This window comes from Neovison vison, chromosome 2, assembly GCF_020171115.1.
Source record: "Neovison vison isolate M4711 chromosome 2, ASM_NN_V1, whole genome shotgun sequence".
Taxonomy (NCBI): domain Eukaryota; kingdom Metazoa; phylum Chordata; class Mammalia; order Carnivora; family Mustelidae; genus Neogale; species Neogale vison.
Genome location: NC_058092.1, coordinates 224,857,560 through 224,884,829, shown reverse-complemented (window position 1 = coordinate 224,884,829; position 27,270 = coordinate 224,857,560). Strand labels below are relative to the sequence as shown.

General features: G+C 41.9%; 1 protein-coding gene across 1 annotated transcript in view; it reads right to left on the bottom strand.

The window, feature by feature from the left end:
- The window catches only part of FHIP2A (FHF complex subunit HOOK interacting protein 2A), a 34,633-nt gene extending 7,572 nt beyond the window's left edge, over positions 1–27,061 (bottom strand). The window contains exons 1-14 of the mRNA XM_044240593.1: positions 26,844–27,061; positions 20,407–20,485; positions 15,581–15,750; positions 13,655–13,759; positions 13,076–13,198; positions 8,116–8,409; positions 7,723–7,919; positions 6,540–6,654; positions 5,880–5,956; positions 5,399–5,591; positions 5,059–5,228; positions 4,571–4,714; positions 3,611–3,701; positions 1,449–1,592 (exon numbers count right to left, since the gene is read on the bottom strand). Coding sequence (XP_044096528.1) covers positions 1,449–1,592; positions 3,611–3,701; positions 4,571–4,714; positions 5,059–5,228; positions 5,399–5,591; positions 5,880–5,956; positions 6,540–6,654; positions 7,723–7,919; positions 8,116–8,409; positions 13,076–13,198; positions 13,655–13,759; positions 15,581–15,750; positions 20,407–20,485; positions 26,844–26,888 — 1,947 coding nt within the window. The 5' untranslated portion in view covers positions 26,889–27,061. The remainder of the gene's footprint in view (positions 1–1,448; positions 1,593–3,610; positions 3,702–4,570; positions 4,715–5,058; positions 5,229–5,398; positions 5,592–5,879; positions 5,957–6,539; positions 6,655–7,722; positions 7,920–8,115; positions 8,410–13,075; positions 13,199–13,654; positions 13,760–15,580; positions 15,751–20,406; positions 20,486–26,843) is intronic.
- Positions 27,062–27,270: the final 209 nt, after the last annotated feature.

Sequence of the window (27,270 nt, the reverse complement as noted above, 5' to 3'; positions counted from 1 at the left end):
CAAAGGTTTTGGGGCCTGTAGCGAACTAGCAGTAAGTCGCGTTAACTGCGACTAGGATTCCTCACTGACAAAGAACGACCAGAAGCGTGTCCTGCCTGCAGGACAGGGTTACAGAAGATCGGCTGGGACAGCGTGCGGGAATCAGCTCTGTGCTGTGACGTGCTAGCTGCTGACATAAAAAGAGCTTTAAAGCATTTCGGGATATTCTGAGCACTCCACAAACTAAAGGGAAAAATCCCTGAGCTCCAAAGGACGCTTAGCAAACCAGCACAAAGAACACAATGAACTGAAGAACCCCGCCACCCAGGGGGCTTCCACAGCCGCGATGTATAGGATGGATAGGAGAGCTGCGGCCTAATGCCCACAAGAGCTGGATTTTGCAACCAATGGACCAAAATGAGAAACACAGCACTTGCTATTAAGAGGTAAAAAGAAAAAAGGACTTACTCCATCTCTTTACTGATTACTACCAGAAACAGTACTGACTGAAGTCTAACCCGATGAAATACTTCTTAAATTATAATTTCTTTATTTGGCTTTCTAGGCATTGAAGACAGCCTGCTTAGGGAGTAAATTTCCTTTAGAACTCCCTATGCTCACATAAATATTTAACTAAAATGCTAAAAAAGAACAAGTACTTTAATATACAATTTTAAATTAATTCCGCATTGGTTAAGTCAATTTCTATGTGGAGACAAGTATTATGCCAGGTGGTTTTATTTCAAGTGTATCTCCCAGGTTGTAAAGCATTTCGAAGCTCTATCCTCACTTTGTTCATTTGTCAAGGAGACAGGGAAGGAGGGAGGAAGAAAGGGAGGGAGGGGTTCTGTAATCCCATTTCATTTATTTCTCCTGATAGCCAGACATACACAGCAACATACCAGCTGATGGTGCTTTCTGTCTACTTGGGAATAAGTAAATTTACCTTTTTCATTTCACCTCCCCCTTATGAAAATGAATATCATTCATAAGTTCTTTGTCTGAAGCAGATTCATCCAACATTGTTCTGTCATTTTAAGGAGACCAGAGCACTCAGGTTTCCATTTGAAATGACATTTAAGGTCCTCTGACTTGAACTTTACAAGGTTGGCTCAATTTGTATCTGTGCTAACTGTCCTAATAAAAGAAAAGGGTTTCTGCGTCATGACAGAAAAAGTCTTCTAATCACCTTCACCTCCAAAATGTGTGAAGGTTATTAAGACAATGTTCTAAAATGAGAAGTAAAATATAGGATTCTGTAACAGCCGTCAGGTTGAAAAAAATTTCGGACATAACCAATGTGTCAGAAATGCACCACTTGCCAGCAATCAAGCTTTAAGAAAAAGTCATCTAGCGGAAAAACTAAGAAAACAAAACTATTTTATTAAAGAGCTAAACTAAGACTTGAGATGAACCCATGGTGAATGGTACCAAAATAATGTGAAAATCAGTATTTTAAAGCTTATTACCTGATCAAGAATTCTTCCCATTCTGTCAAATAAAACTTTCAAGAAATGGCCTTCAAAGAAAGTAGCTTCTAAATTGCACTTTTCCAATGCCTTTGGAGACCCAGGCCACTCCCATCTTAAGCAGATAGCGCAGTAGTCCCGGAACTAGGGAAAAGCATTTGCATCGTTAAAGAACAAACCAGAACAAATGGAGATCAAACAGAAATGATTTCCTCTAATAGGCATATAAGAATGCACTGGTGAGGGGCGGGGGCGTGTGCCCGTGGAACGGGGAGGGACACAGGGAACAGGCTAACGTGGGCCCCAGTAAGCTTATAAGCACTAGTACCAACATACGCTGATGAAAAAATAGGCATGTGCTTTCCTTCAGAGGAATTTAACTCCCCTTATTTGTATCACAGTAAGCCCTTGCCACATTTTCAAATCTACTTGAAAACGTTACATGCACAGAGATGAAGACATGCACGTCGTTGGGAAGGCGGGCTTGGCTCTCCTCCAGCACAGGGCAGAAAGCCATGCTGCGCGGCGCGCGCTCTGCAGACGGTTTGCTACCCGCGCAGAGAGCGGAGCACCACACTGGGAGTCGGCATGTGGAACCTTTACTGCACTTAACGGAGCAAATTTTATGTCTGTTGAACCTAATAAAATAATCAGGGCTGGTATTTTGTTGTCGTTTTTTTTTTTTTAATCTTTCTAATAATTTATTTTTATTATACTTTACCCAACTGTTGGTCTGCTGACAGACTGGAATTAGTAAGAAACTAGTCCTTCACTATACAGTTTACCACGGGAGTAAACAACATGGATTTTGATAAGCACAGGACCTCACATAATAAGAATAAATTTGAAAAGTCTTCCCCAATATTTAATTTACCTGAGTTTAAACAAATTTAGAGCACAGTTTTCTGTGCCCTTTTCAGATTCCCCTTATTCAACAAAGCGACATTACTCTGACCTCTCTAATTTGGAAATTCCGTGAAATTAAAACAAATCACATTCTCACCATGAAATACTAACTACTTCAACTCTTAAAAGAAAAACATACTTAAAACAATCAAAAAGCCAGCTTCTTCAGTATTTCGTGAGTTTTAAATGATTTGGCTTTCAGCAGACAGTTTTCTATTCTAAACCACACCCCAATATTCAATAAAGCATTTTCCCATTAACATGACTGAAATTCTCACCTAGAAAGCAGTAAACATTTTTATATCCCTCTTGTTGATCTTCTAATATTTCTGAAACAACCCATAATAACTGCACTTGCGGAAAATGGAAATGAAACTTTACAGAAAGAACAAATGCAGCTTAAAAATCAATCTTGAGATTGGTACCACTTGTCTTGCTTTCACTCTCTCGTCCCTGAAGGCACTAGCCACACAACAGTTCCAGTCACTCATGTACTCATCTGCACTTGCATTCCTGCTACAGGCGCATGCAAATCAGTTGTGTAGAACACCACACTGCAATCTCAAGGATTTAAATGAAAATTAAATGTGCGTTTTTCTGACTTGAGACATTTTTAAAATTGGGAATTCTGTAAAATGCTAGAGAGAGGAAAAGTAGACCTTGAGAAGGCCATGAAGGTTAATACTTCAGAGGACACCTTTCAGAGTCCTATCAGGGAGGTAGCAAGCTGAGGGGGGCAGGGAGCAGGGAGGAGCGGGGCAGGGAGTGAGGGAGCACAGCACTTGTCCATAACTGTTCAACTGAGAAGATGTGGAGAAGGGGACAGGGCAATGCCTGGGGACTGGGATCAAGGGTGGGCGGTGGGCAGAATCATTGAGAAGTTATGTTTTGGATCAATACAGAAAAGGATGGGGGGTAGATATAATTTAAAGTTTAGAAAGAAAGGAAAGAAAGGGAAGAAGGATGGAGGGAGTGGGAAGGGCTGAGAGGTGGGAAGGGAGGTACAGGGGAAGGGAAGAGGTAGGGAGGGACACAAGGGAAAGGGAAAAGGGGGAGGGGAGCAAGCATAAAGAAATTCTGAGACAAGAGACAGTGAGTAAAAGGCAAAGTAAGGTCACCTGCCTAAAGTTAAAGTAATAAGAGGGAGTTCAGGTCTTGCTGAGGGAAACCTTTGGAGAAATGACTGTGCACAATGGGACAAAGTGTGTATGTGCACTCATTAGAGTTCATTTCCAAAAATTAACTACTTCACTTACCTGCCTGTGAGCATCTCGGAGGTAGGTGTCATATCCAGTGCCCTCAACATGGTAGGACGATTTTGCTTCATCGGGTACCAGACAGAGAAAACTTAGATAAGAAAAGCCATGGTCAATAACAGAAATACTCCCACAATTCAGTACTTAATCTTGAATTAGTGTTACGGATCGATTACTCTTTCATTTCTCAAAGGTTTTATTTAATAATCACTCATTCCACTTGAAACAGAAGTAAGCCTAAAACGATCTTTTACATTCCAGCACCGTGACAGATTGCCACGGTATCCGTCCATGTCAGGAAACTGGCTCTTAGGTAACTGAACGCAAGATTTGCACCCTAATTCTGCATCTTGAGCCACATGCAATTTCTCTAAAGTCACCTGCCAGCCCCAGGCACATCAGTGACAGCGCTGCGGAGGAAGAAAGAGAACATCGCCAGAGAAGGGCACTTTAAGGGGCCCTTAGCATACGTGAGTACATGACTAAGAAGTGCAATTTGTCAAACTGGACACTCTCCATGTTGTTCCAACTGGGAACGACTTAAGATTATTTATGTTAAGAAAAGAGTATTAAGGAGGGCACATATTGCATGGAGCACTGGGTGTTAAACGGAAACAATGAATCATGGAACACACCGAAAACTAATGACGTACTGTGTGGTGACTAACATAACAAAAAAAATTTTTAAATAAGTAAATAAAAAAGCAAGGCCATCTGAAGGTTTATTTAACCACTATTACCCGTTTCTGTTTCTATGTTAAGTAGAGCTTTCCTGCTCTGATATGGATTATTGCCCCTAGGCTGTCGCTTGCTACATACACATGACAAAAAGCTGACAGAATCTTTAAAGAAGGGAAGATTGAATTTACAGTATGTCTCCATAACAATCTAAGAACAGAGCTATTATAGGTTATAAAACCAAGCAAAAGAGATGGAAGTCACATTTATATGGCAACTCACCTATTTACAATTTTATGGACTTCAGTTTTCCCATCGTTTTTGGGGTGGTCTGGAGTAGCAGGGGGTGAAGAACTAAGCCATTCTTGATTTGACAGAGTGTTATCTGGCGAAATGTCCGTAAATAATGGGTCTTCTTCTAGATCTCTACGATCAATTTAATGGTGTATAAAAAGACAACATTTTATTACATTTTCTAAACCAGAAGATTCTCTGCGACGTTCTTACAAAACATTACATGATTTTGCTAATAAAAGAATTTAAAAATTACATTTTACAGGGAAACAAACATTTGATATGAACATCAAATTCAAGAATATATTGATTTTGTTCCATTTAATGAATACCACTTGTGGTTTAAAGGGATGGTGATACCATGGCATCTAAATTTTATTTTCAAAAATTTTTCATGAATAAGGGAGAGAAGCAGGAGAGAGAAGACGACAGTTCTGTAGGAAATGGTAAGCTTGCAGGCCCGGGTGGGAACTTACACGGCTCCTGCTATCAATCCGTTCTCCACCACATCTTTATCTTCTGGACATACAGGCTTATACTCGGTATAATTTCTTTCTTCGAGATTTCTTAGGACCAAGTTGTAAAGAATGTGTTCGTTGGGTTTTTGTAAAAGATGTTCAAACATTCTTAATGTCATTATGCTTATCTGAAACCAAAGTGATAAAGGCTAACTGAAAACATCTCTGAACAAACGATTCTTCTTGCCATCCTGTAAGTCATGCTTTTGATTTTTAAAGCTACATCAAAAAAGAAGCTATACTCAAAACACCATAAAACCGTATTTCAAAGCCCCATTCTAAATCTTCCATCGCTTACCTCATCAGATATGTGATCACAATGTTCTATTAACCTATGTCTTAAAGGGTGTCTGCTAATATCTGCCAGAGTTTCCGGTTCCCTCTGTTCTCCAAGGATAAAAAACACCATTTCTTGAAGCAAAACGTCAGAGGTTACTTGCCGAACAATGCGATGGAGCAGAGCAGTCGAGGTCAGGATACCCATCTCAGAACTGGGCATAACAGACAGGTCATTAGTGGGGAACAGAATATGAAATAGCAATTTTTTGTTTTGTTTTGTTTTTAAAGATTTTATTTATTTATTTGACAGAGATCACAAGTAGACAGAGAAGCAGGCAGAGAGAAAGGGGAAGCAGGCTCCCTGCTGAGCAGAGAGCCCAATGCGGGACTCAATCCCAGGACCCTGGGATCATGACCTGAGCCGAAGGCAGAGGCTTTAGCCTACTGAGCCACCCAGGTGCCACCCCAATTTTTTGTTTTTAAGGAAAAATGCTACTCACGTTTGCATCAACTGAGGTTCCATAACTCCGACAAAAAATCTTTCATGAACAGCTTTGGCCAGAGCAACAGCAGCGGTCTAGAATACAGAAGGAGCATCGTTATTTTTTCCTTTCTTTTTAATGGAAAAGAGGATTAATTTGTAACATTGGTAAGCCAATTCCACTCTCCATTTGAATTAATGTGGAGAAACAAACTTGCCTGTTGGCCATCTTGTTGATGGCATATAAACCTAGATTAGATGTGAGCTACTCCATCCTCAACACTTTATCTAAATGTCCAAGAACAAGACGAACAGGACAAAAATATCATCCCACCCCCCTTATGGCATTAATATCTCCTCAAAGAGGAGAAATGGAGGGAGGCCAGCATCACCTTATGGAGCTTCCTATCATGATACTTAAAGAAATATAAGGGCAGAACTTGAACTGTGATTTATTCCAGAGCTGTAACACACACACACACACACACACACACACACACACACACACACACACACATATATACCCAGGGTTTTTTTTTGTTTTATTTGATTGTATTTATTTTACTGACTGTGCTATCCTAAGACACTTAAGATATTTTTGGAGACATAAACTGAGGAAATTTTACTTAATAGACACATTTTAAAATTATCAATAAATAACAAAAAAAAAAAATCAAACCTTCTGTGCTTCCTTTATGAGTTGATCACAATAATCAAACCAGGAAAGAAATGAAATTAAGGCTCGTTTTCCTGGAAACGCTGAAGCATCTTCTTTGTGACTATAGGAGTCCAAGCTGTAGGATGTAGAAGAAATGCTTAGCCCAGAGCCATCCCAGCGCGTTAACCCAGTTCAGCACATACGGAACAAGGAAGGCCCGTGAACGAGCTTGTGCAGTAAAACACATGCATCCAGAGAGAGCCGGATGACCACCAGGGGCAGGCTTTATAAAAGAAAGCCAAGGATAAGAGGAAACCTTTCAAATAAAAGTTGTAAATAACTTTCACTCCTTGAGTGGGGAGAGAGACTAACACAGAACGTAACTGCAGAGGAAAACCACAGACAGCTCCTCGTGCGCCTGCCATAAACTTGACCAAGGAGTGGGAAGGAAGTGTGGGCGCTGCCCAGCCGCTGGGACGGAAGGCAAGGTAACAAAGGATGCGCAAAAAGAATGAAGCGGCCTGCTTCTCTTCCCACCTTAACAGGGACAGCAGTAAGCTAACCAGGGGGTCTGCCCTACTACAGATATTGGCAGAACATCAGGTGGAAAAAGACTCGTAAAAACCCAGGAAGAGTTAAAAATACACAGAAAAACTGCAACTGTCTTTTTCATTGTTATACTAAAACGTTAGGCAGCTTATGGATGGTGGGACTTGGGGTACTTTTCCTCATGCTGCTTATATACTTCTAAATGTTCTGCGATAATCACATTTTCCTGTGAGAATCAGGCGAAGCCCCGAAAGATAGATAGAGAGGGTGAAAGAATAACGGAGAGGAGAGCTCATAGACACCGGCCACGGAGCATACGACTGCCCCAGAGGCATATTTACAAAAGGATGTTCCTTCTTTCAGGAATTAAAACAAAAAAATCAAAGTTGTTGGTTTTAATGTATTTAAGGTCCTAATTATTCACTATTCTGGGAAAATAGCTTAACTACGTAACGGCTGGACTGTTCCCACACCAATTCGCTTCGGACTGGTAACAAATTTCAAACGCGCCTCAGACGACAATCCCATTTAAGGGTCACAAGTCGTGTCACATTTTCCAAAACCGAAGATTTATATCACTGCAGAGCAGCAGTGAATTTCCAAGTCCAGGCCTAAGAAGTCGCTTCTGTGGGCAAACACCAGCAGTGGCTCTTACCCCCAGTTAATCGCTTCCACTGTTTCAATATCTAACGGGTCCACGGACTGAGGTAGGGCCTTGTACAGGGAGGCGAGTCTGTCGGTCAGCAGCTCGCACAGGCACGTGCTCTGCGTCAGGCACTTGGCCGCCGCGGGCTCCGGCAGGCTGACTAACAGCATCAGGCCCTCGCAGGCTTTCACAGCGATCCGGCCGTCCTGAGGGAAAACACAGACCCCGGCCACTCTTGAATGACAGGTGTGTCCAGGGGCTTGGGAAAAATTCACTTTAAAAAGATTGAATGTTTTACACTAAAACAACAGACTTTTTTTTTTTTTTTTTCCCTAGTTCAAATGCACCAACCGTGATCAGGTTAGTTGGGGGGGGGGTGGGGGACGCACGAGGAAGACTCACAGGACTTCTAGTGAGATTCAACAAGGAATTCACTAGGTTGTAATCCTGGTTTGGACGAACAACCGTGGCCTCCGGCAGTGGGGCGACAGCGAGGTTATCCAAGCTGGCGGACAGCTCGTCCGCCGGCTGAGGCGACTCGTCTTCGAACTCTGGGGGCTCCAGGCCCGCGGCTCCAGACAGTTCCTCTGGCTGACAGGACTGTCCCGTGTCTGTTGACAAGGAATCCTGACCTTTCAAGGACTCTTCTGAAATGACATCTGCTGTGCCTTTGGAAGCCAGGGATTTCAACTTATTCTGAAAAAGAACACGTGTTCTGTATGATCTGGGTCAAAGGACTTATAATGTTCCATGTCTAGCCAATGTAGCAACAGATAAAAGTGTTATGACTAAAGAAAATACTCAGACGTCAACAAGCTGGGTTTTAGGTATTTTAAAAATCGCCCAGGCAGTCACAACACTCTCTGCACTAAGGACAAAACGGTTTACCATGACCATAAGCAAGGAACAATATTAGTGATAACTGTATGACTATCACTCAAAACAACTGATACTAGTGGGGAAAAAAGATTCAGGAGGTTTCAATTGGAATTAACTGTCTTCTCATCGCTGGGTTACTGAAAATACACAGCCTCGCTGCTGGTTCTTCTAAGATCAGTTTCCTAAGACGATTTTTCTGTTTTCCCTGTCCCTCTGCTTTATAAAAAGAACTCCGTAGTCTCAGGACCCTTTTATTCGTGTTCTTGATGAGAGAAATTTACTTGAAATGTTGGCCCATCTCCCCAATACACACATACACACAAACACAAAGAGAATTTTAACCAAAGTTGGGCGCCTGAGGGGCTCAGTTGGTTAGGCATCTGCCTTTGGCTCAGGTCATGATCTTGGGATCCTGGGATCAAGCCCCGCATGGGGCTTCCTTCTCAGTGGGGCGTCTGCTTCTCCCTCTCTCATCCCCAACCTGTGTGTGCTCTCTCTTGCTCTCTCTCTCTCCAATAAATAAACTCTTAAAAAAAAAAAAAAAGAATTGTAACTTTAGTCTCCGGGGAAAAGTATTTTGCTTTCCGTTTGAACCTAAGAGCAAAAATCAAATCACACATACAGGTCAGAAGTCATCATGAACTAGCTTCTCCTCAGGGGTCCCTTACCATGTTTCACCCACCACAGAGATGCATTCAGTACTGAATGTATTCAAAGTTCCATTTCCAAAGTTATATTATAGGTATTATAAATCGCTTTTAATGCAGTTTAAGGTATAGTTTGGACCAATCTTCTTGAGAAATTGAGCCCACAGCACATGTTAAAACAACTACTCCAAACAACTTCCCAATTTCCTAGAAAATCAGTTGCATATCACAGCCCTTATGAATGTAAACACTTGATTCTATCTAAAATACTAATAATAGTGTTGGAGATGGTATCTCAGATCAGAATGGCAAAGGGAAGACTAATCTTAGAATAGCATTCATTGCTTCGACGAGTGTTTCGCAAAGTGTGACTCAAGACTGTTGGCGTCATGGTCTTCTGTGAGGCTTGAGAAAAATGTGGATTCCAGGATCCCACCCAGACCTGAATGAGAACATCTGGAGGTAGAGCTAAGGAATCCACATTTTAACTTATTTACCTGCATTGCTGAAGTGTAGCTGACAATGTTATACTGGTTTCAGGTACACAACATCATGATGGGATCTGCATTTTTAAAGCTCCCTACATGATGAGGAACTGCTGCTTTCTCTAATGCTTTGGTTCTCACTGAAACTTCTCCCTTTCTACTTTAGGGGTCTTCCTGATAGCCACAGCACATTTACACACATAACCCCCAACTCTCTTAAATCCAGACTTCTCTCCCAAATCACAGATTTGCAAGACCAAATGCCTGCTGATTATCTCCATCAGGATACCGGGAGGACTCAGAACAGCAGAACCGTAATGACCATCTTCCCAAACATAAGCTCCCTTGGGGCTCCCTTCTTTCTGTTAGCAACAGCCTTGCTGGCTCAGAAATTCAAGCACTCATCATCCTTTCTCTTGCTTCCTGAACAAGATCACAGAAGACCACACAAGACTACCTCTGGTGTTTCTGGAATATATTCACTTCATTCTGTCCCACTGCCTCCAACTTACAGTCCTTGCTACTTCTCTTCAGGGTGACTCCCTCAGCTTCCAAGCTAGTTTCCTCTGCTTTCTTTTTTCCTCTCAAAGGAATCCAGCGTGCAAGATGCTGCCACCAATTTCACTTAAAGTACAGACACCATCATGTAATAACGTCCCTGCTCAAGAATTTTCGGTGGCTCCCCAGTGACTTCAAGTATGTTCAAACTGTTCATCCTTCCATTCAAAGGCTTTGACCCTTCCTAGTCCGTCTCTCCGGGCCCTTTTCTTATCACGGGCCTTTCTAATTATACTGTTTCATGAACACGCCGCAACCTTCTATATTTTCATTATCCTACGTATCTTCACCCACTCTTATCTGAACATCTGTCAGGAACCAAATCAAAGACAACCTTTCCATGAAGTCTTTCTCAACAACCTAGAGCAGATGCAATCCCTTCATCCTAGGAAGACTTAAGGCACAATGACTTTGTACCCTTCTTATGACAGTCACCTTACTCTACCTCAGACTGCAGCCTGAATATTGAGCTTACCCTCGTCACCAGACTGTAAACTCCTTTAGGGCCAAGTCTGTTCCTAACCCACTTACCACAGGCACTTAAACTGTAGTAGATGCACATAGGAGTTGCTTTCCATGAAAAGAGAGATTTGATTTCAGGGGATACATGCCTGGGAAATGCAAAGTACTTTTATTCGTCTCTGTACTTCAAGTAATATAGCTGCATTTCTCTGAAGATTCATTCGGTGAGTGTTAATTCAGCAGTTATTATACATTACACTGGATACTAGAGAAGCTGTGGGAACCTAAAGATTAATGAAACCGAGTCCCTGTCCTCAAGGGACTGCTGCTCTTACTGACCAGCAGGAGAAAATGAAACACGTTTAAGTAACTCTAATGCCAGGGAGACTGTAACCACATTAAAAGCTTATGAATAGTCTTGAGAAAACGGAGCTGCCTACACCTCAGGCCGTGAAAAAGCATGTGCTCTAAAGCCTGGCGTCTGGAGTTGTGAGGTCTAAATGGAAACGTTTCTCTCAAGACAGGTGAACAAAGTGCATCGATCTCACTGGGTATCAGCATACGTGTACCCCTGCATTTGCTCTGCTTCTGATCGATGGCTGTGTCCTTCTGAACGAGTTTCAGGAATTCTGAGAAAAAGTCCTTAAAGCTTAAGCTTGGACAAAAATCCATGCATCGAAAGTAACTAGGTTATCTAAGAAAACTTTTAACTAAAGCAAACTTTGAGAGGAAAAATCTCAGACTTAGCCAGATGGAAATAATTGATGTATTTATATCAAAACCTTAAAAAAAAAAAAAAAAGGAGGCTCCTGGGTGGCTCAGTCAGGAAGCACCTGCCTTCAGCTCAGGTCATGATCCCAGGGTCCTGGTTCGGTCCCATAACCTGAGCCGAAGGCAGACGCTTCATGACTGGGCCACCCGGGAGCCTCCTTTTTTTTTTTTTTTTTTTAAGGTTTTAAGGCTGATTACATTTCTATGTCTTTCTATGGAAGAGAAACCTAGAACAGAAGCACATCAGTGATTGCTAGGGACAGGGGTGGAGTGAGAAGGGCTACAAGGGACCTGCGGGAGGGTGGTGGACCTGCTGTGTCGCTTGGTGGTAGTGGTGGCTACAGCACTGGGGGTTTGTTAAGCTCAGAGAACCATAGGCCAAAAAAATGATATTGCACTGTACCTCACCTGTACCTAATCTAGGGGACACAAGACAAAAAGAAACACAAAAGGGGCGCCTGGGTGGCTCAGTGGGTTGTGCCTCTGCCTTCGGCTCCAGTCGTGATCTTGGGGTCCTGGGATCAAGCCCGACATCGGGCTTTCTGCTCAGCAAGGAGCCTGCTTCCCTCTCTCTCTCTCTGCCTACTTGTGATCTCTCTGTGTCAAATAAATAAAGAAAATCTTAAAAAAAAAAAAAAAAAAGAAACACAAAAAATTTTTTTTTAAAACCTATCAATTTCTTTCTTCCTTTCTTTTTTAAAAGATTTTATTTATTTGAGAGAGAGCGAGAGCACACATGGGCAGAGAAGCAAAGGGAGAGAGAGAAGCAGAGTCACGGCTGAGCAGACAGCCTGACATGGAGCTCGATCCCAAGACCCTGCGATCATGACCTGAGCTGAAGGCAGACACTTAACCAACCGAGCCACCCAGGTGCCCCCCTAAATTAATTTTTCTACTATATTCCTAAATGACTTCACTGCAGAAAAAAACAAATGAGTGACAGAAGAAAGTAAGTACACAAAGTATTTTCTAATTTAAAACTGGGAGTAAAACCCAAAATACTGATTGATGGAATACATAAAGTGTGATCCAGGGACTGGCTAAGAAAAAACAGGACAGAATACCACAGCGATCACAATTGCTACGCCAGGCTTGACAGGTAACTTGCGATTTCGTGCATGCCATCTAAATCCGCACACCTCATCCCTACCGACCTGGGGCCGGATTACCCATGCTCCACATTTGAGTAAACTTGGCTGAAAACACCACAGATGATAAGCTCCATGACTTCACTCTCCCGGACTTTCCCCTTCATGCTGCAGGCCTGCTAAGCCTTGACTCTGTATTTGTCCAGGCCCTGCACTGCCCTGGGTATCCGGCTCACCTACTTTCTCTGAAAACTGTCTTCCTCAGAAGATTTCAGGTTAAAACAAAACAGTGGTCTTCAATGAAGAATAATTCTAGGAAGTGAAACAAGCCATATGACACCCACAAAATTTAATTCCTTCTATTCACAGAATTTACAGAATTCTGTAATTACAGAATTTATTTACAGAATTCAATTCTCCAAATAATTTTAATAAAAGCATGCTTCAAAGGTTGACAAGAAGTGTACCATACCTCCAGAAAAAAATTAACCAAGTAAGGATTTTGTTTCAGCTTTGCACACACGATACAGAGAAACTGGATTTCTTCATTTTCTGTCGGTGTTGCAAGGACTTCCCCACAGAGTCGAATTAATTTCTGTTAAAGAAGTTAAAAAATTTTTTCCAACTTACTTTTTATAAGTATGTAAGTAGCCATCTGTTTGCCTTAAGAGTATTTATAATTTTCAAATAATACAAATATCTTTCATTTTTCAGACAGAACACTACTTACCAGCACCTCTAACAAAAGAGATTTACTAGGAGTAAGTTTTTCAAATACATTACCCTAGAAAACTAATAAGCACACAATAAACTCCTTGAGAAGTCATAGCCATAAGTTAAAGGAAAAACTAATCTATAAAATTTTAAGAGAAATATAGAAAGAGCACATAATACAATGTCATGCATACAAAAAGCTCAAGTATTTGCTAATTTACACGTTATTTTGGGAACAATTTCCTTTCTTATTTTTCCCCTTAGAAAAATCACATTGAATTATTTATACACGAAAAGAACTGGAACCAAATACTGTTTTGCAAGGGAAACAAAATACCTGCACTGGCCTGTGGACATTAATGTGTGGAAGCAGCGGCTGCTGGATTCTCCCCAGGAGTTTAGTGTAGAACACCAAAACCTGCTGCTTCATTCCTGGAGGACACTGGGCACGCAAGAACAGAAAAGCAAATGAGAGGACAGACAATACAAACACACTTACTCAAAAGCTTAAAGAACAGGAATGTGAATCTATTTCACCCCCAAAGTCAATGCAACCAGCCAATAAGTCTTTCAATATAAAATTCTCCATCAAAATTAATGACTGGTATTTTAGAAATAAAATCACATCCTGGTGTAGTACAGCCAGTGGAACCACAGGCCGATATGATGACAGACAGCACGCAACAACACGCTGCTGCAATCAGAGTTTGGTTCGGGCAACACCAACCTGTTTGCTTCCAAATGCTAGGGTAACCTCAAACTATTATGGTTAACTATGGCTAAAGCAAAGGCAGACTCTTGTTATTTACACTCATAACAGGCCACTAATAACTTTCCATCCCAGAGATGTAAGAGTGAACAAAGCCTTCAAACATGTTTATGTCAGTAAAGGGAATCCTCTGGTATAAAATACTGTGATTTACTCTAACAATGCTGTTTTGCATTAGATGCAAAACTATTTATATTATGATTATTATCAACAATGAATATTTAATAAAGAAGTTTTTATAACATGCCAGCTGCTTTAAATCTTTGCTGGTAACTAGGTAAACGTGATGACTGCTTACACTGTGTGTTAAGAGAGCACAAACTAACAAGATTACATGTTCTGTGACTAACCAACCTGCTTATACCGCCTTGCAATTAAAATATAGTCACAAAATGAGCATTTCCATAGCATCATCATAGACAAGCTATCTGGAAATGGTATAAATGATAATCTTATGCACAATAGTATTTTTTTAGATAGCAAATACTTTACATTATTCAGATAAACCCTAATATTTACAATCATTGATATCAAAGTTAATTTATCAGCTCTACAATTATTGACATCCGCTCAAAAATCAATTAATCTATATTCAACTCAGTGTTGTACCATCACTCTCTCCGCACAGCAGAGGAGTGGACATCCTGCCTCAAAAATAAAACTGCAAGAATTTAACTTAAAATGAACTGGAAGTATTACAGACTTAGTTAAAGGAAACTTTCTGTAATACCATTCTTGATAACTCTATTTGGTGTTTAAACATGTTGATTCTTTTTCCAGTTTGATTTTCACATATATTGGAGAAATTCACAGGACAAAAGCACAGATTTGGAGACTTGGGGGAGACCTTCGTGATCACCTGTTTGATTTTTAAAGAGAAAGGAGGTTAACCAAAGGGACTTTGAAGGCCGGAATGTCTTAGTGACAAAGCCAGGCCTCCCAACCGCAAGCCCAAGTTCTTCCCTTTTCCTCGCACCCCCAGCAGGCTTCGAAACTTGCCTCTGTATGTAGCCTTACAGTTTCCTGGTACAGAATATTATTTATATCATAAATACCAGCTTGTGGAGATTCATGAGATCTAAAACTTAACATGACTTCCCTCATCGGTGGAGGCAGCCGTCAGAGCATCCGTTACACTCTCTTTCAGGATTATGACAATTAAGTCCTATTTTCCTAACCCAATTTACACTGGGCTCCTTCTCGTGTCCTCCGACTCGGAGTACACATATTCGAGCGTATTTTCATAAACGTTTACACTGTAATTCTCCGGAGCCCGAGTACCAGTTGTGGCTACAGCATTAGGGGGCTTTGCTAGCTCTCTGGATAGTCCCATTCGTGCAGGCTGAACATTTTCTGTCCTTTACAAGCCTGACTTGAATCCCAACATGCTTGACACATACTTCTATAATTAAATTTAGCACTCGGCAGCTTCTTTACCTCTAAGCCATTAATGCACGTATCACCTGCCCAAGAACATGTGGGTGAGGAACTTACGTCAGCTTTTCCTAAGGTATATAATGTTTCCAAGATCTTGTGATGGAGCAAATATTCCATACACGGCCCTGTCACTCCGAACTCTCGCTCTCGTTCTTCTTGTAGCAAAATACCTAACATCTGGTCCAGATGAGAGGGAATATTTGTATCTGTCACTGGGGCTTTATCATCTAAATAATAATAAAAAAAAATCATCAAATGTTCAAACAATTTAAAACTGCCTATTTGTACCTAAAATGCCCTCGGTATTTCTCTATTAGAATTCAAACTGAGAAAAATCTGAACTACACACTTATGTGAAATTTATATTCATGGTATATAATTATCCTTGCCAGGATTCAGGTGATTCTTTTTGCCATCTTCTTACTCAAAAATGGAATCAATATTCTGAAATATGTCCATGCATGGTAATTCAAAATGAGAGCCAATAATACAGAAATGGGAATATGATCAAGAAAAATACACATAACATCACAATTTTGTATACACTTAACAATTAAAAACATTTTTTTTTCCAAATAGCTAGTTCAGAAGATCTGAAGTTCTATATTTAAATTTTAAATCTCTTTATATAGAAACAGACTGGCTTTAAACATTAAGCTGAATCAGGTAGGGTACGTAGAAAGGGCAGGTTCTGTTTTTGACTGCTACCGAATTAACACTGTAAACACTGGGAAGTCAGACACTTATGGCCCCTAACTCATCTCCAACTGTGAAAACATAGAGGAGCCCAAAGAAAAATTTCTGGCATCTCTCATGAACAAACAGCTATTCCCAAAGCCAAAACTTCTTCTTAGGAGAATTCTTATTAAGTACTATTGATTTTTTAAGATAAAAATTCATCAATACTTCTTTGAGTTCACAATTGGAGTTAAAGATCACATGATTTTATCAACCTATCCTTATTGTACGAGGGCTAAATTGCTCTTAATAAAATGTGAAGTTTTACAGAATGTTTAAATACAAAATATACTTGGCAGTGCTTATTAAGTGCCAAGTTCTTATCTATGTCTCTATTGTCATTTCCTGAGTATGTCCACAGTATGTGCCACACAATTCTAGGAAGCTATATATTTGATGTGTTGCTTTGCCTGTACATGTGCACATGTATGTATGTACACACAGGGTCAACCATAACACTAACCCTCTAAAGAAAAGAATGGAAACACAAGGGTCAGCCTTGTTTCCAAGGATGACACATGCACCAAATCTGATACACAATGTGGCAGGTATTAAAAGCACAGGGCCCTGCAGCTAGATAACTTGCATTCAACTCTTGGTTCTGTCACTTGTCACCGGATGACCGGGGCAAACTATTTTAGCCTCCTACCTGTAAAATGGGGCTAATCATCACCGGTAAGTGTTGTGTGATTTCAATGAAACCATGTGTGTAAAGCTCAGTGTCTTCACACATAGTAAGAATTCAAGAAATGTTAACTTTCAATGTTTCATTTTGTATTCTAAAACGAGTAGCCAGTCACTAACAGAAGATAATTTGTACATTTATTTGAAATTTGTGTTGTTTTTTTTTAATTTTTCCCCCTTTCATTGCAGACTTTTATAAACATTCCAGGAAAGAATGAATATTCAAGCATGGTCTGATTACAGTTATCAATGGAGAAAAATGACCAGAAAGGCTTTGTAAATTGAGAGACAAATGAATTGTAAATGTGACTTGAAAGGATTAAAATCCTAGCTCCCCCAAAGACAAGCCATAGTTTCTGCCATCTACCCCCTTCACTCCTAAGCTGCTGGCAGGTCCCCGCATATGCCAGTCCTTCTACCTGAAAAGCCTTTGTCCTCCTTCTCCGTCTGGCACTTCCTACTCATCCTGGAAAACCCACATTATGGGCTCTACCTTCTTCTCTTTCTCCCTTCTTCGTTCTCTGTGCCTGACACATACACATACATTCACCCCATACTTTATTATAATGCACTTACTTGTTTCTACTAACCTGCAGAAAAATCATTTAAAGAAGAACTTAAAAGCCCTTCCTTTAAAGCATTTCCTTAAAGCTATGGACGAGTGAAAAACTCACAAGGGCTAAGGACCAGTCATTCGGAAAAGGCAGCTCCTATCAAAAAACTTTCCCACAGATCTGCTGTCTAAATTTCCAAGTTAAGGTGGAAATTGTATTTTACATGGAAAGGTATACACATTTTTTGTGTCTAATCTTTACTTATTATACAACTATAAAGGAATTTTTCTTTTATGGAATTATCACCTACAAACCCCTCGGCTTCCTCAACCAGACTGCCTGAATATTCTGTTTCGGGAGGGGCCAGACTTTGGCCTATGGGGCAAATCCAGCCTTGCCACCTGTTTATGCTGTGTTGGACCTTGAGAGCTTGTTTGGAGGCTCTAGCCGGGAGCGCAGCTACTTGTATACCCTTGACCGCAGAACGGTCCACTTCTCTATCGGGGAAGGTCTCGTCTTTGACCAAGCACACGGCTTCGGGAGGGATGCACGTGGAGTGGTGAGGGAGGAAGGGGACTCCCACCTCGCCAGCCAGATCAGCCGAATCAACCCTGACGATCAGTGGGGTGAGAGATGTCGCACCAGACCACACTCACATCCATACGCTGTATTGGAACAAAGGACCCCAATTCTTCACATGCTGTTGATGGCTGCCTTGGCACCATAGAACTGAGCAGTTGCAATGGAGGCCAAAGGACCCACAGAGACTAAAATATTTACTATCTGGCCCTTTACAGAAAGTTTGTCAACCTTTGACCTAATTTATTTCACATCTCACTTACTCTCCAGCCTCTAACTCACTGAGAAAGCCAGAACTCTTCAAGGCTCTACATCCACCCTCCTTCTTCATCTGTGCTCTGCTTTCCACACCTTATTTTGACGGATGGACTGTCACCTGCCTATTAAGGCTAAGCCCTAACTTGTGCACTACACTCCACCGCCCCGCCTGTTTAGGGGCATTGCTCAGAAATGGTCGTAGCTAACTATGGTCCACCTTTCCCTCTCTACTGGATCAGTCCATCAAAGTTCAAACTGAAATATCTTCCATCTTTAAAAAAAAAAAAAAAAAAAAGTAAAACCCTCTCTTGAGGAGCACCCAACTCACTCAGGCATAAGACCATATGACTCTTAATCTTGAGGTGGTGAGTTCAAGCCCCAGGTTAGGTGTAGAGATTAAATAAATACATGCATGCACACATACACACATATACACATACATAAAATAAAACCTTCTCTTGAAGCCACATCTCTCCCTGGCATTTAATGCTCCACTTCTCAGCTCCCCTTTCCACTAACATAAGAGAGCAGCCCATACGCACTGTCCATACATGTTCTCTGCCCATTTTCTCTTAAATGTACTATGATCAGGTCTCCTCTCTCTTCTTGCCATTAAAATGGTTCTTACCAAGTCCACTACTGAGCTCCTTGTGGCTAAGTCCAAAGATCCTTTCTCAGTATTAACCTGACATCAGCATCATTGGACACAATGAACCCCCCTCTCTCCTCTTCCTCTAGCTTTTGGGACACCATTCTCTCTTGGCTGTCTTCTACCCCATTAGCAAAAGTGGTTTCCTTTGCTACTGTTTTCATCATCCCAATTTCTGAACATTGGGCCCAAGGGCTCAATTTCTGAACAACTCTCTTCCATCCATCCTTCCTCCCTAGAACATCTCATCTAGTCTCACAGCTTTAAATCCTACTTACATATGATGACTGCAATTTCACATCGCTGGTTTAGAACTCCACCTTAAGTTCCAGATTCCTATCTCCAACTGTCTCCTTGCCACATCCAACTGGACATTATAGTTTGCATCTCAAATTTAACATGCCCAGAATACTCTTATAAACCTGTTCCTCCTGCAGTCTCCCTGTCCTGGTAAGTGGCCTTGCTATTTTCTAACTGCCTAAGTCCAAAACTTTGGAGTTTCCTCGACTCAGTCTCTCATACCCAACACCCAATCTGTCAGCAAAGCTTTCTGCAAAATACACCTAGAATACAATCTCATCTTACCAGCTCCACTCTGGTTTGAGCCACCATCGGTGCTTGGACCACTGCAATAGTCCCCTAACGGTCTACAGCTTCACCTCTGTGTTCTTCCAATCTAATTTTTTTCTCACAGAAGCTAAAGTGGTGCCTTTAAAACAGATAATGTTAAATGCTGCTCAAAACCCTCTATGGCTTCCCACCTCAGAGTAAGAGCCAAAGCCCTCATGACAGCTTACAAGGCCCTCTGTGACTGCACCCAGCTCCCATCTGATGTCACCTCCTCACACTTTTCTCCTTGTTTACATTCCTCTAGCCAAACCGGCTTCCTTGCAGTTTCTAGAATATGCCAAGCATGCTGGACGCTCCAGCCCCAGGGCTTCTGCGCTAGGTCCTCTTCCTGAAACCAACCCCCCAGGCTTGCTTCTTCTTTCCTTCAGATTCCAACTGAGAAGTCTGCTCCGGTCATGAGGCTTTCTCTAACTTACAATAGCCAACTGCCCCCCTTCTCCTCATGTGTGCACTTCTATCCCCTTAGCCTGCCTCATTTCCCCCTTAGCACCTGCCATCTGACACACTATGTGGATGTGTCCATTTAGTGCTCGCTTCTCTGTCGTCAAGATGTAAGCTCTATTAGGACAGGGATTTGGTCTGATTTACTGTTCTACTGCCCAGTGCCTGGAACACTGCCTACACATAGCAGGTGCTCAAGAGATAACGTTTTTAAAATGAACCTAAAAAAGGAATTAAAAGTAAAATAACTTGTTTATAAATTTAAATATAAAATAACTTTGAAAACTAATCTGAAATAGATTTTAGTATTTCATAAATTGTGTTCAATTAACATTAGCTTTGTTTCTTACCCGAAGTCTCTATGTAGTAATGGGTAATTGCCTTCCAGTGATAAACAAAATCTTCTTGTAAAGGAAGAGAAGGTGCAAGCTACACAAACACACACACACACAAAAAGACCACAACAATTAAGAAAATGGCATTAAATGTTTCCCATAAAGTATAACTCTGTATTTGTCTTACTAATAATATAATACAAATACTAATACTAATAATACAAAACCGGCATAAAAATAAGGGATGAGCATTAATTTGATTCTATATGTCAGATATCGAAGAGAAACAAAAGGAGTCAAAATCAAGAAAGTAAAAATGATTTATTAAGAACGAAGAAAAAGATATTTATCAATATTATTATTAAACTACTAGGACCAGAACTATTCTCTTCCTCCCCGAAACTGGTAGCTACATATGGTTTCAAAAGTAACAGTGTTAAATGAGAAGATGCAAAATCCCATTTAAATTATCAGTAAAATGAAATTATCAGTAACCAGGGATCTTTGTACCTAGGACTTTGAAATGCAAAACAGTAAAAAGTTGCTATGTAATTAGTTACACGTCACCGTTACAACAATATACACCAAAGTCAACCCTGTAATCTGATTAAAACTGTCCCCTACTTTCAGTGACATATAGATGTAAACCTTTTCTTTTTAAAGCCTGGATTAGGCAGTGCATATTTTCAGCAAAATACCTATGGGAACAAGACACTATCAATTTAAATTCCACAAAGCCAAAATGTCTTACATTTCAGCTTTAAAATTTACTTCAAAAATTTTAAGACCAAAATTCTATGCCTTCAGCCATCTCATAGCCAACCGGCCAAGTATTTCAGATGTATTAAACAGACAGCTAAGGACCCAGATACACCTTCCACAACACTGTCTTCTCCTTCAGCAGAGTGAGGGAGAGAGAGAGAATGCTCCCCCCAGTCCTACTACTCCCTATAAATTTTGGTCAGAAAGTTCAAACTGGCCCAGCTTACTTAAAAATAAGCAGGTTTCTATTCTGGAAACCTAAAGCATGGCACCGTCATCTTTCATTTCCAGACACTTCATCTGAACTGATGACCCAAGAGATCATGTTATGTCAATCCTTCTACCTGTTCCATTTTGATTTCTTGGTGTCCTTAAGGAGAGACCTCAAAGTCTGAAATCCTAATAAAACAATCTCAAAGCTACTGGGCAAATTATAAACACTGGTCACAGACATCTTGCGTGCTTCAATCCAGATGAAATGTCCTTAGGAAAGTAGTGACCTGGTGGCAATCACCAACGCTTCAATGCTAGCTCTCATGACCTCCTGTGTGCACAGCTCTGAATCATACTGGGTGAAGAGATTCTAAGTATCCACCTCATTTCCAAGTGGAATGCTATGAAATTTTTAAAAAGGATTTAAGATCTTTAACAAAGGAGTTAGAAACATTGGAATTAGTATCCTTCCAGAGGAACATGGGCAGAGAACTTACTAGGGAGACACTGAGGAAAAAAAGTTAGAAAGAAAATTAGAAGTTACCTTAGGCAGATAGAACCATCTTCCCAAAACTTTTAGATTAAAAAAGTGTTTTTTGTTTGTTTGTTTATCAGCTATTTGTTTTTAGGATTGTCTTATATATGTCAAAATTCTCTTGGTTTTTTTTTGGACCTTTTTTTAATACACCATCTTTATATAGTTAAATAATTAAATGGATTAACAATTGGGATAAACCCAAATGCAAACTGGTGTTCTAAAAAAAAAAGTACCTAAATTCTTAAGTCTAAATATTTCGATTTGCTAAAGTTTTCCGAGGGTATCTCCTTGGTCTGTAGGGAATTACAGCATCCTTGCTCCAGATTATTTTACCTGTGGGACTTAACTCCATTTCCAAGTCAAGTCACTAGGTCAGAGATGGTACAGGATTTGTGTTGGGACCTTGGCTGTTACAGTCCAATTCAAAGCAGGACGGTGTTGCTTACCTGTGAATACCTCTCTTCCAGGAGTTTGATTTAAATAAGAAACCTATTTAAATATACAGTGAGATGTTCCAAATTGCTAACAACTTAGTAAAAATCTTGTTCAAACATGAATAAACTTCCTTATTTATGCAAAACTTCCTGCTAAAATTGTCTTTCATACTAATTCTAACATGCAAATTGCCTGTTTTTATCATTGCATAAAATATACATTCATGCGATGGGTAAAAATAAAAAATAGGAAGAGGTGGTGTGTGAATCAGCATGAGGGGATTCTCATTTAAGTTTTTACAAAACTGAAATGAAATTTTTGGAAATGCATGCAATCACACTCCCAACCCAAACTGGACCTGAGTGCCTACCTTGGGCAGGGCTCTCTCTGGGAAGCCTGGCCAGACTTCTTGCCGAAGATCCAGTTCTTTCCACAAACTCTGTGGCACCCTCTCCCCCCTGCTCACTCTCCCTTAGCCCTGATCCCACATTTGTCATTGCTGATCTCCTCCACTTGTCTATGAACTCAAAAAGGGCTGGGATCGTGTTGTCTTTTCCATCACTGACTTCCCCGTTGGCTTCCAACTCATGGCACAGAGTAAGGGTTCAGTAATACTCACCGAGTGAATAATCCAACAGCACAGAAATCGCTGTCAGTTAGTGAGTAGCTGTGTGCCAGGAACAGCACTGCAAAGTTGACAATTCCTACTGGGTCTTAAATGATCTTCCAATAAACTCCGATTTTCCCCAAACTCCTATTAAGATCCAAAGCCAGTTAACTGCCTCACCCAAGGGGAAACACTGCTTCTAACTAGAAACCCATAATGTCTTTCTCCAGAAGGCCGACCACACAGAAGGACCTAGAGCAGTAATTCAGAGAAGAGCCAAACCACGCCTGCCACGTAAGCCCCACCTGCTCTCTCTCTCACCTGTATCTTGAACATTTCATGCACTGATCTTCAAACATACTTCCTTCCAACTTCCCTAAGACCCCACCTATCTGCCCAGCCTCTTTCAAGTCCAGCTCAAGTCCCCTTCCTCCAGAGGGCCTTCTCCAAGTCCCCCAATCCTAACTGCTTGCCCCCACAGAACTCAATGACTGAACAATCATCCAAAAATTAATAACAACAGTTCACATTTATGAAGTACTTACAATGTACCAGGCACTGCACTAGACACTTCGTATGTATTAACTTCATATGTATTAACTCACTTTAATTTTCACAATAAGCCTACAAGGTGGGTATAATTATTTCCATTTTACAATGAGGAAACTGAAATGTACAAAGATTAAGTAACTTGTCCTGTGTAGAAGGGAGGGACGGCCGCAGGACTGAAACCCTGTTCTGGATGGCTCTAGGAGCTAGGCCTCACTCTTGTGCAGTTTAATTTTTAATGTATTTGTTTTGTCCCCCCAATTAGACCACAAGCATTATGAGCAAGGACCCTGTTTCCTCCACACTGGGCCACTCTTTTGTGGTGGGCTCAATAAAACATTAGCTGAATGACTAAAGGATGAAAAAGTCAGAGATCCCATCAGAAAAGATACACTTAAGAAAACACTGTGTATGTTTGATTTGAGGTTTTGGTTCCCAGGGCAGAAGACCTTTTAAAAAATTGCCAGTCTCAACAATCAACTCTTAACCATAATTTGAAAAGAAAAGACTCAAATTCTGAAGGATGACTTCCACTGAATTAACTTGTTAGAAGTAGATAAATCTTTCTTCCCTTATCCTCCTGGAATAAATCTGCCCTTAAAGGGTGAAACTGGCTGAAATTTAAAAAGAACCAGCCCCTGGCAGATGACCTAGGACTAGGCCCTCAACAAATATTTAATTGCACCAGATGGAAAGTGCTCTACTTGTACTTTGGAGAAACTGTGCTAACACCATCTAGTCCAACCTAGGAATTAACTATAAGACTTCACTCTTATGACATGTGGCAACAGGCTAACAAAATGGATCACTGCAAAACTTACTGTCCAGTCATTACTATACTGAGGGAAGACTCATTTCTGAAAAGGGAAGCAAAAGTTACATTACAGTTTTTATTTTTGATCAAGGTATGAATTTTTCTCCTAAGCTCAAAATGTAATGTATCAGCTCTATAACACTCAAATACTAATCTTGAAAATCTTATATATTTTTTCCTTGTCCTAGTAAACAGGAAGTGAGGAGAAACCATTAATTAAACAATAAGGACAAGTCTACATGTAAAGCTCATTTAAATGAGTATGTTTATCCGGTCGACCCTAAAAAAAATTTGAAGATTTGAAGGCTGAACCAACTGAACAAAGAAAACCTATAAAGTGATAATATCAAAGTAGTTGAAAACAGCAACACTGAAAAAAGGTCATGTCAGCACCTGCACATAGGATAATGTCCCACCTCTGAAAAATCCAGACAATTAGGCTAACTGCAATACTGTATCAGAAAATGCTAATTGGGAAAAAAAAAGAAAGAAAAAAGGAAAATGCTAATTGGGCACACAAATTAAAAGGAGTAGAGAGAAAAGTTAATGAAAGGAACTGATGAATGATGAAAGCAGTTTATAGAAGAAAATACCAGGAAAATAAGTAAACTGAAAAAATGGAAACTAATCCTGTGCTAGGCAAAAACATTCTTTAAATACCACAAGAATTATGTATAAGTTGGTTTCCAAGAGGAATGTAAAAAGGAAAAGGTTAGTTAACTTTTTTTTTTCCCCCTGGATTTAACCTCCTATCAAGGTAAAGTGGGAGGTATCACAGCTGAAAACACTAACTCTAATCCAATTAAAACATTAGTTTTCTAAATGCTAGAAATCAGGTACTAGGACCAGATGAACATAATCCACTTTTTCTCACCTCAGCCAAGTACAGAAGCTGGATATTACAGAGTCAGAGTCAGACAATTTACATGGGTAGTTTGGGTGATGTTAGCATATATTGTTATAAAAAGATAGTGAGGACAGACAACACAAGCCTCAGGATAAAAATGAGTCTTTACTGGGAGAGTATGAAAGCTATCTTGCTTTCTCTAAGTACTTACTTCTGTATATCTCAACCTGATAGGTAAAGGATGTAAACAATGTAATATATTTTGTATTCCCAATTATCTCAGTATTAACCTGTACTCAATGTTAAAATTAAATGATTCTTGGTAATTTAAGTTAAGGAATAATATAAAATGTAAATGCCAGTGTTTTTATAAATCTTGGTTAACTTCTTTTAACATAAAGTTGTAGAATTTGTATAAGAAGGGGAAATTAAAAGTTGTCCTAAAGTCTAAAGCTGTCATCTCCTTCATGTGTAACACTGCTCCTCATTCATTAAAACATTCTTTGATTTGATAGCCGTTTTCCCAAGAACTTGTGGTAGAGCGTAAGTGGTTTTTAAGCATTTCCTGCATATCACTTAAAAAAACATTGTACTAAAGTTTTGTTTTCATTCTTCACTCTAAAAATCCATTTTATTTTTATCTAGCCATAAAAATGGTTCTATTGCCGCTGGGGTTTGTTTTTGTTTTTGTTTTTGTTTTTAGTTGTGTGGATTTCAAGGTGCCCTAGCACACAATCTAAACACAGAAAAAGAATGACATTTTTTAAATTAGCAAAGTACAGGTTTCTTTCACAGGATGCATTTTCCAACGTGGGCAGCTCTCCCTGAGTAAACTAGACTTCTTCTCATGAAAACAGCAGCACAGCATTTTCTTTGTAGTTACTTGTCTTCTGCTAGTCTGGATATCTGAATGTCTCCCTACGCGGGTGTCTAAAATCCTCAAAGGGGAGAGTCCAGGAAGGGAAGGCAAGAAAGGAAACAGATGGTCTCGCCGCCCGGCCGAGGGCTCGGAAGGGTCCCGACCACGCTCGACTGGACCCTCCGAGCTCCCATTTGTCTCTCAACAATCAATACGGTGCAGCCGAGCTCGGCCTCGAGGCCTGCGAAGGCAAAGCCAGCAGGATTACGAAACCGGGTCCGGCGGGCAGCGTCCTGCAGAGCCGCCCCCTCCAACCGCAGCCGGGGCACACCTTCCTGCCCACCCCACCTTCCACGGTCAACACGACCGCGAGCCAAACCCAGCCCGGGCCACGTCTGGCCGTCGCTTTTGTCCTGCTCCGCGCTGACCACCTTTTCCCGGAGCAGGTTAACGGTCCGGAGTCCGGGGGTGCGCCCTGCGGCCCCGCCAGGTGCTCCGCGCCCCCCTGTCCCCTCCCGCAGGCAGACGACCCCCGCGCCGGCCCGGAGCGCGCGTCCCGCCCGGGCACCCCCGCCCACCCTCCCGCAGCCGCACGGGGGCCCGCGCCCGCCCGGGGCAGGACGGCGCCGAGGGGGCCTGTCCCGAGCCAGGCCCGCGGCCCGGGCGCCCCGACGGCCCCGCCGCGACCCGGAGCGCCCGCCCCGACCTGCCCGCCACCCCCCACCCCCCGCCGCGGGATCCCGGCCGCCGAGGCCCGGGCCGAGGCCGCAGGGAGCGTAGGCCGCCGCCATCCCCGGCCTGTCGTGAGCCCGCTGCCCGCGGCCTTACCGCCTCCACGGCGTGCTGCAGGATGGAGGTGAACTTGGAGAACATCTTGTCCCGGGACTGCAGCAGCCTCTCCCGGGACGACCTGGAGAGCTCCTCGATCCGCCGCCGCCGCCCCTGCTGCGGCTGCCGGGGCCGCTCCAGAGTGAAGGCCGGTGCGGGGCGGGCAGGACGAGCAGAGGGCCGAGGCGGGCTCGGGCCCGGCCGCTTCGGGGACGCGCGGGCGGCGGGGCGGCGGCTCCGGCGGGCGCTGGGGCGCGGCGGGCGGCGAGCGGGGCGTTCGGCTCCGACTCGGGGCCCCGCGACGCTCCGGCGGCGGCGGCTGCGGCTCCGGTTCGGACACGGTGGCAGCCCGCTCGGGGTCCTTCCGCCCGCTCTGCCCGCCGCGGCCTGCAGGGGGCGCCGCCGCGGCCCGGGGAGGCCCCGACCC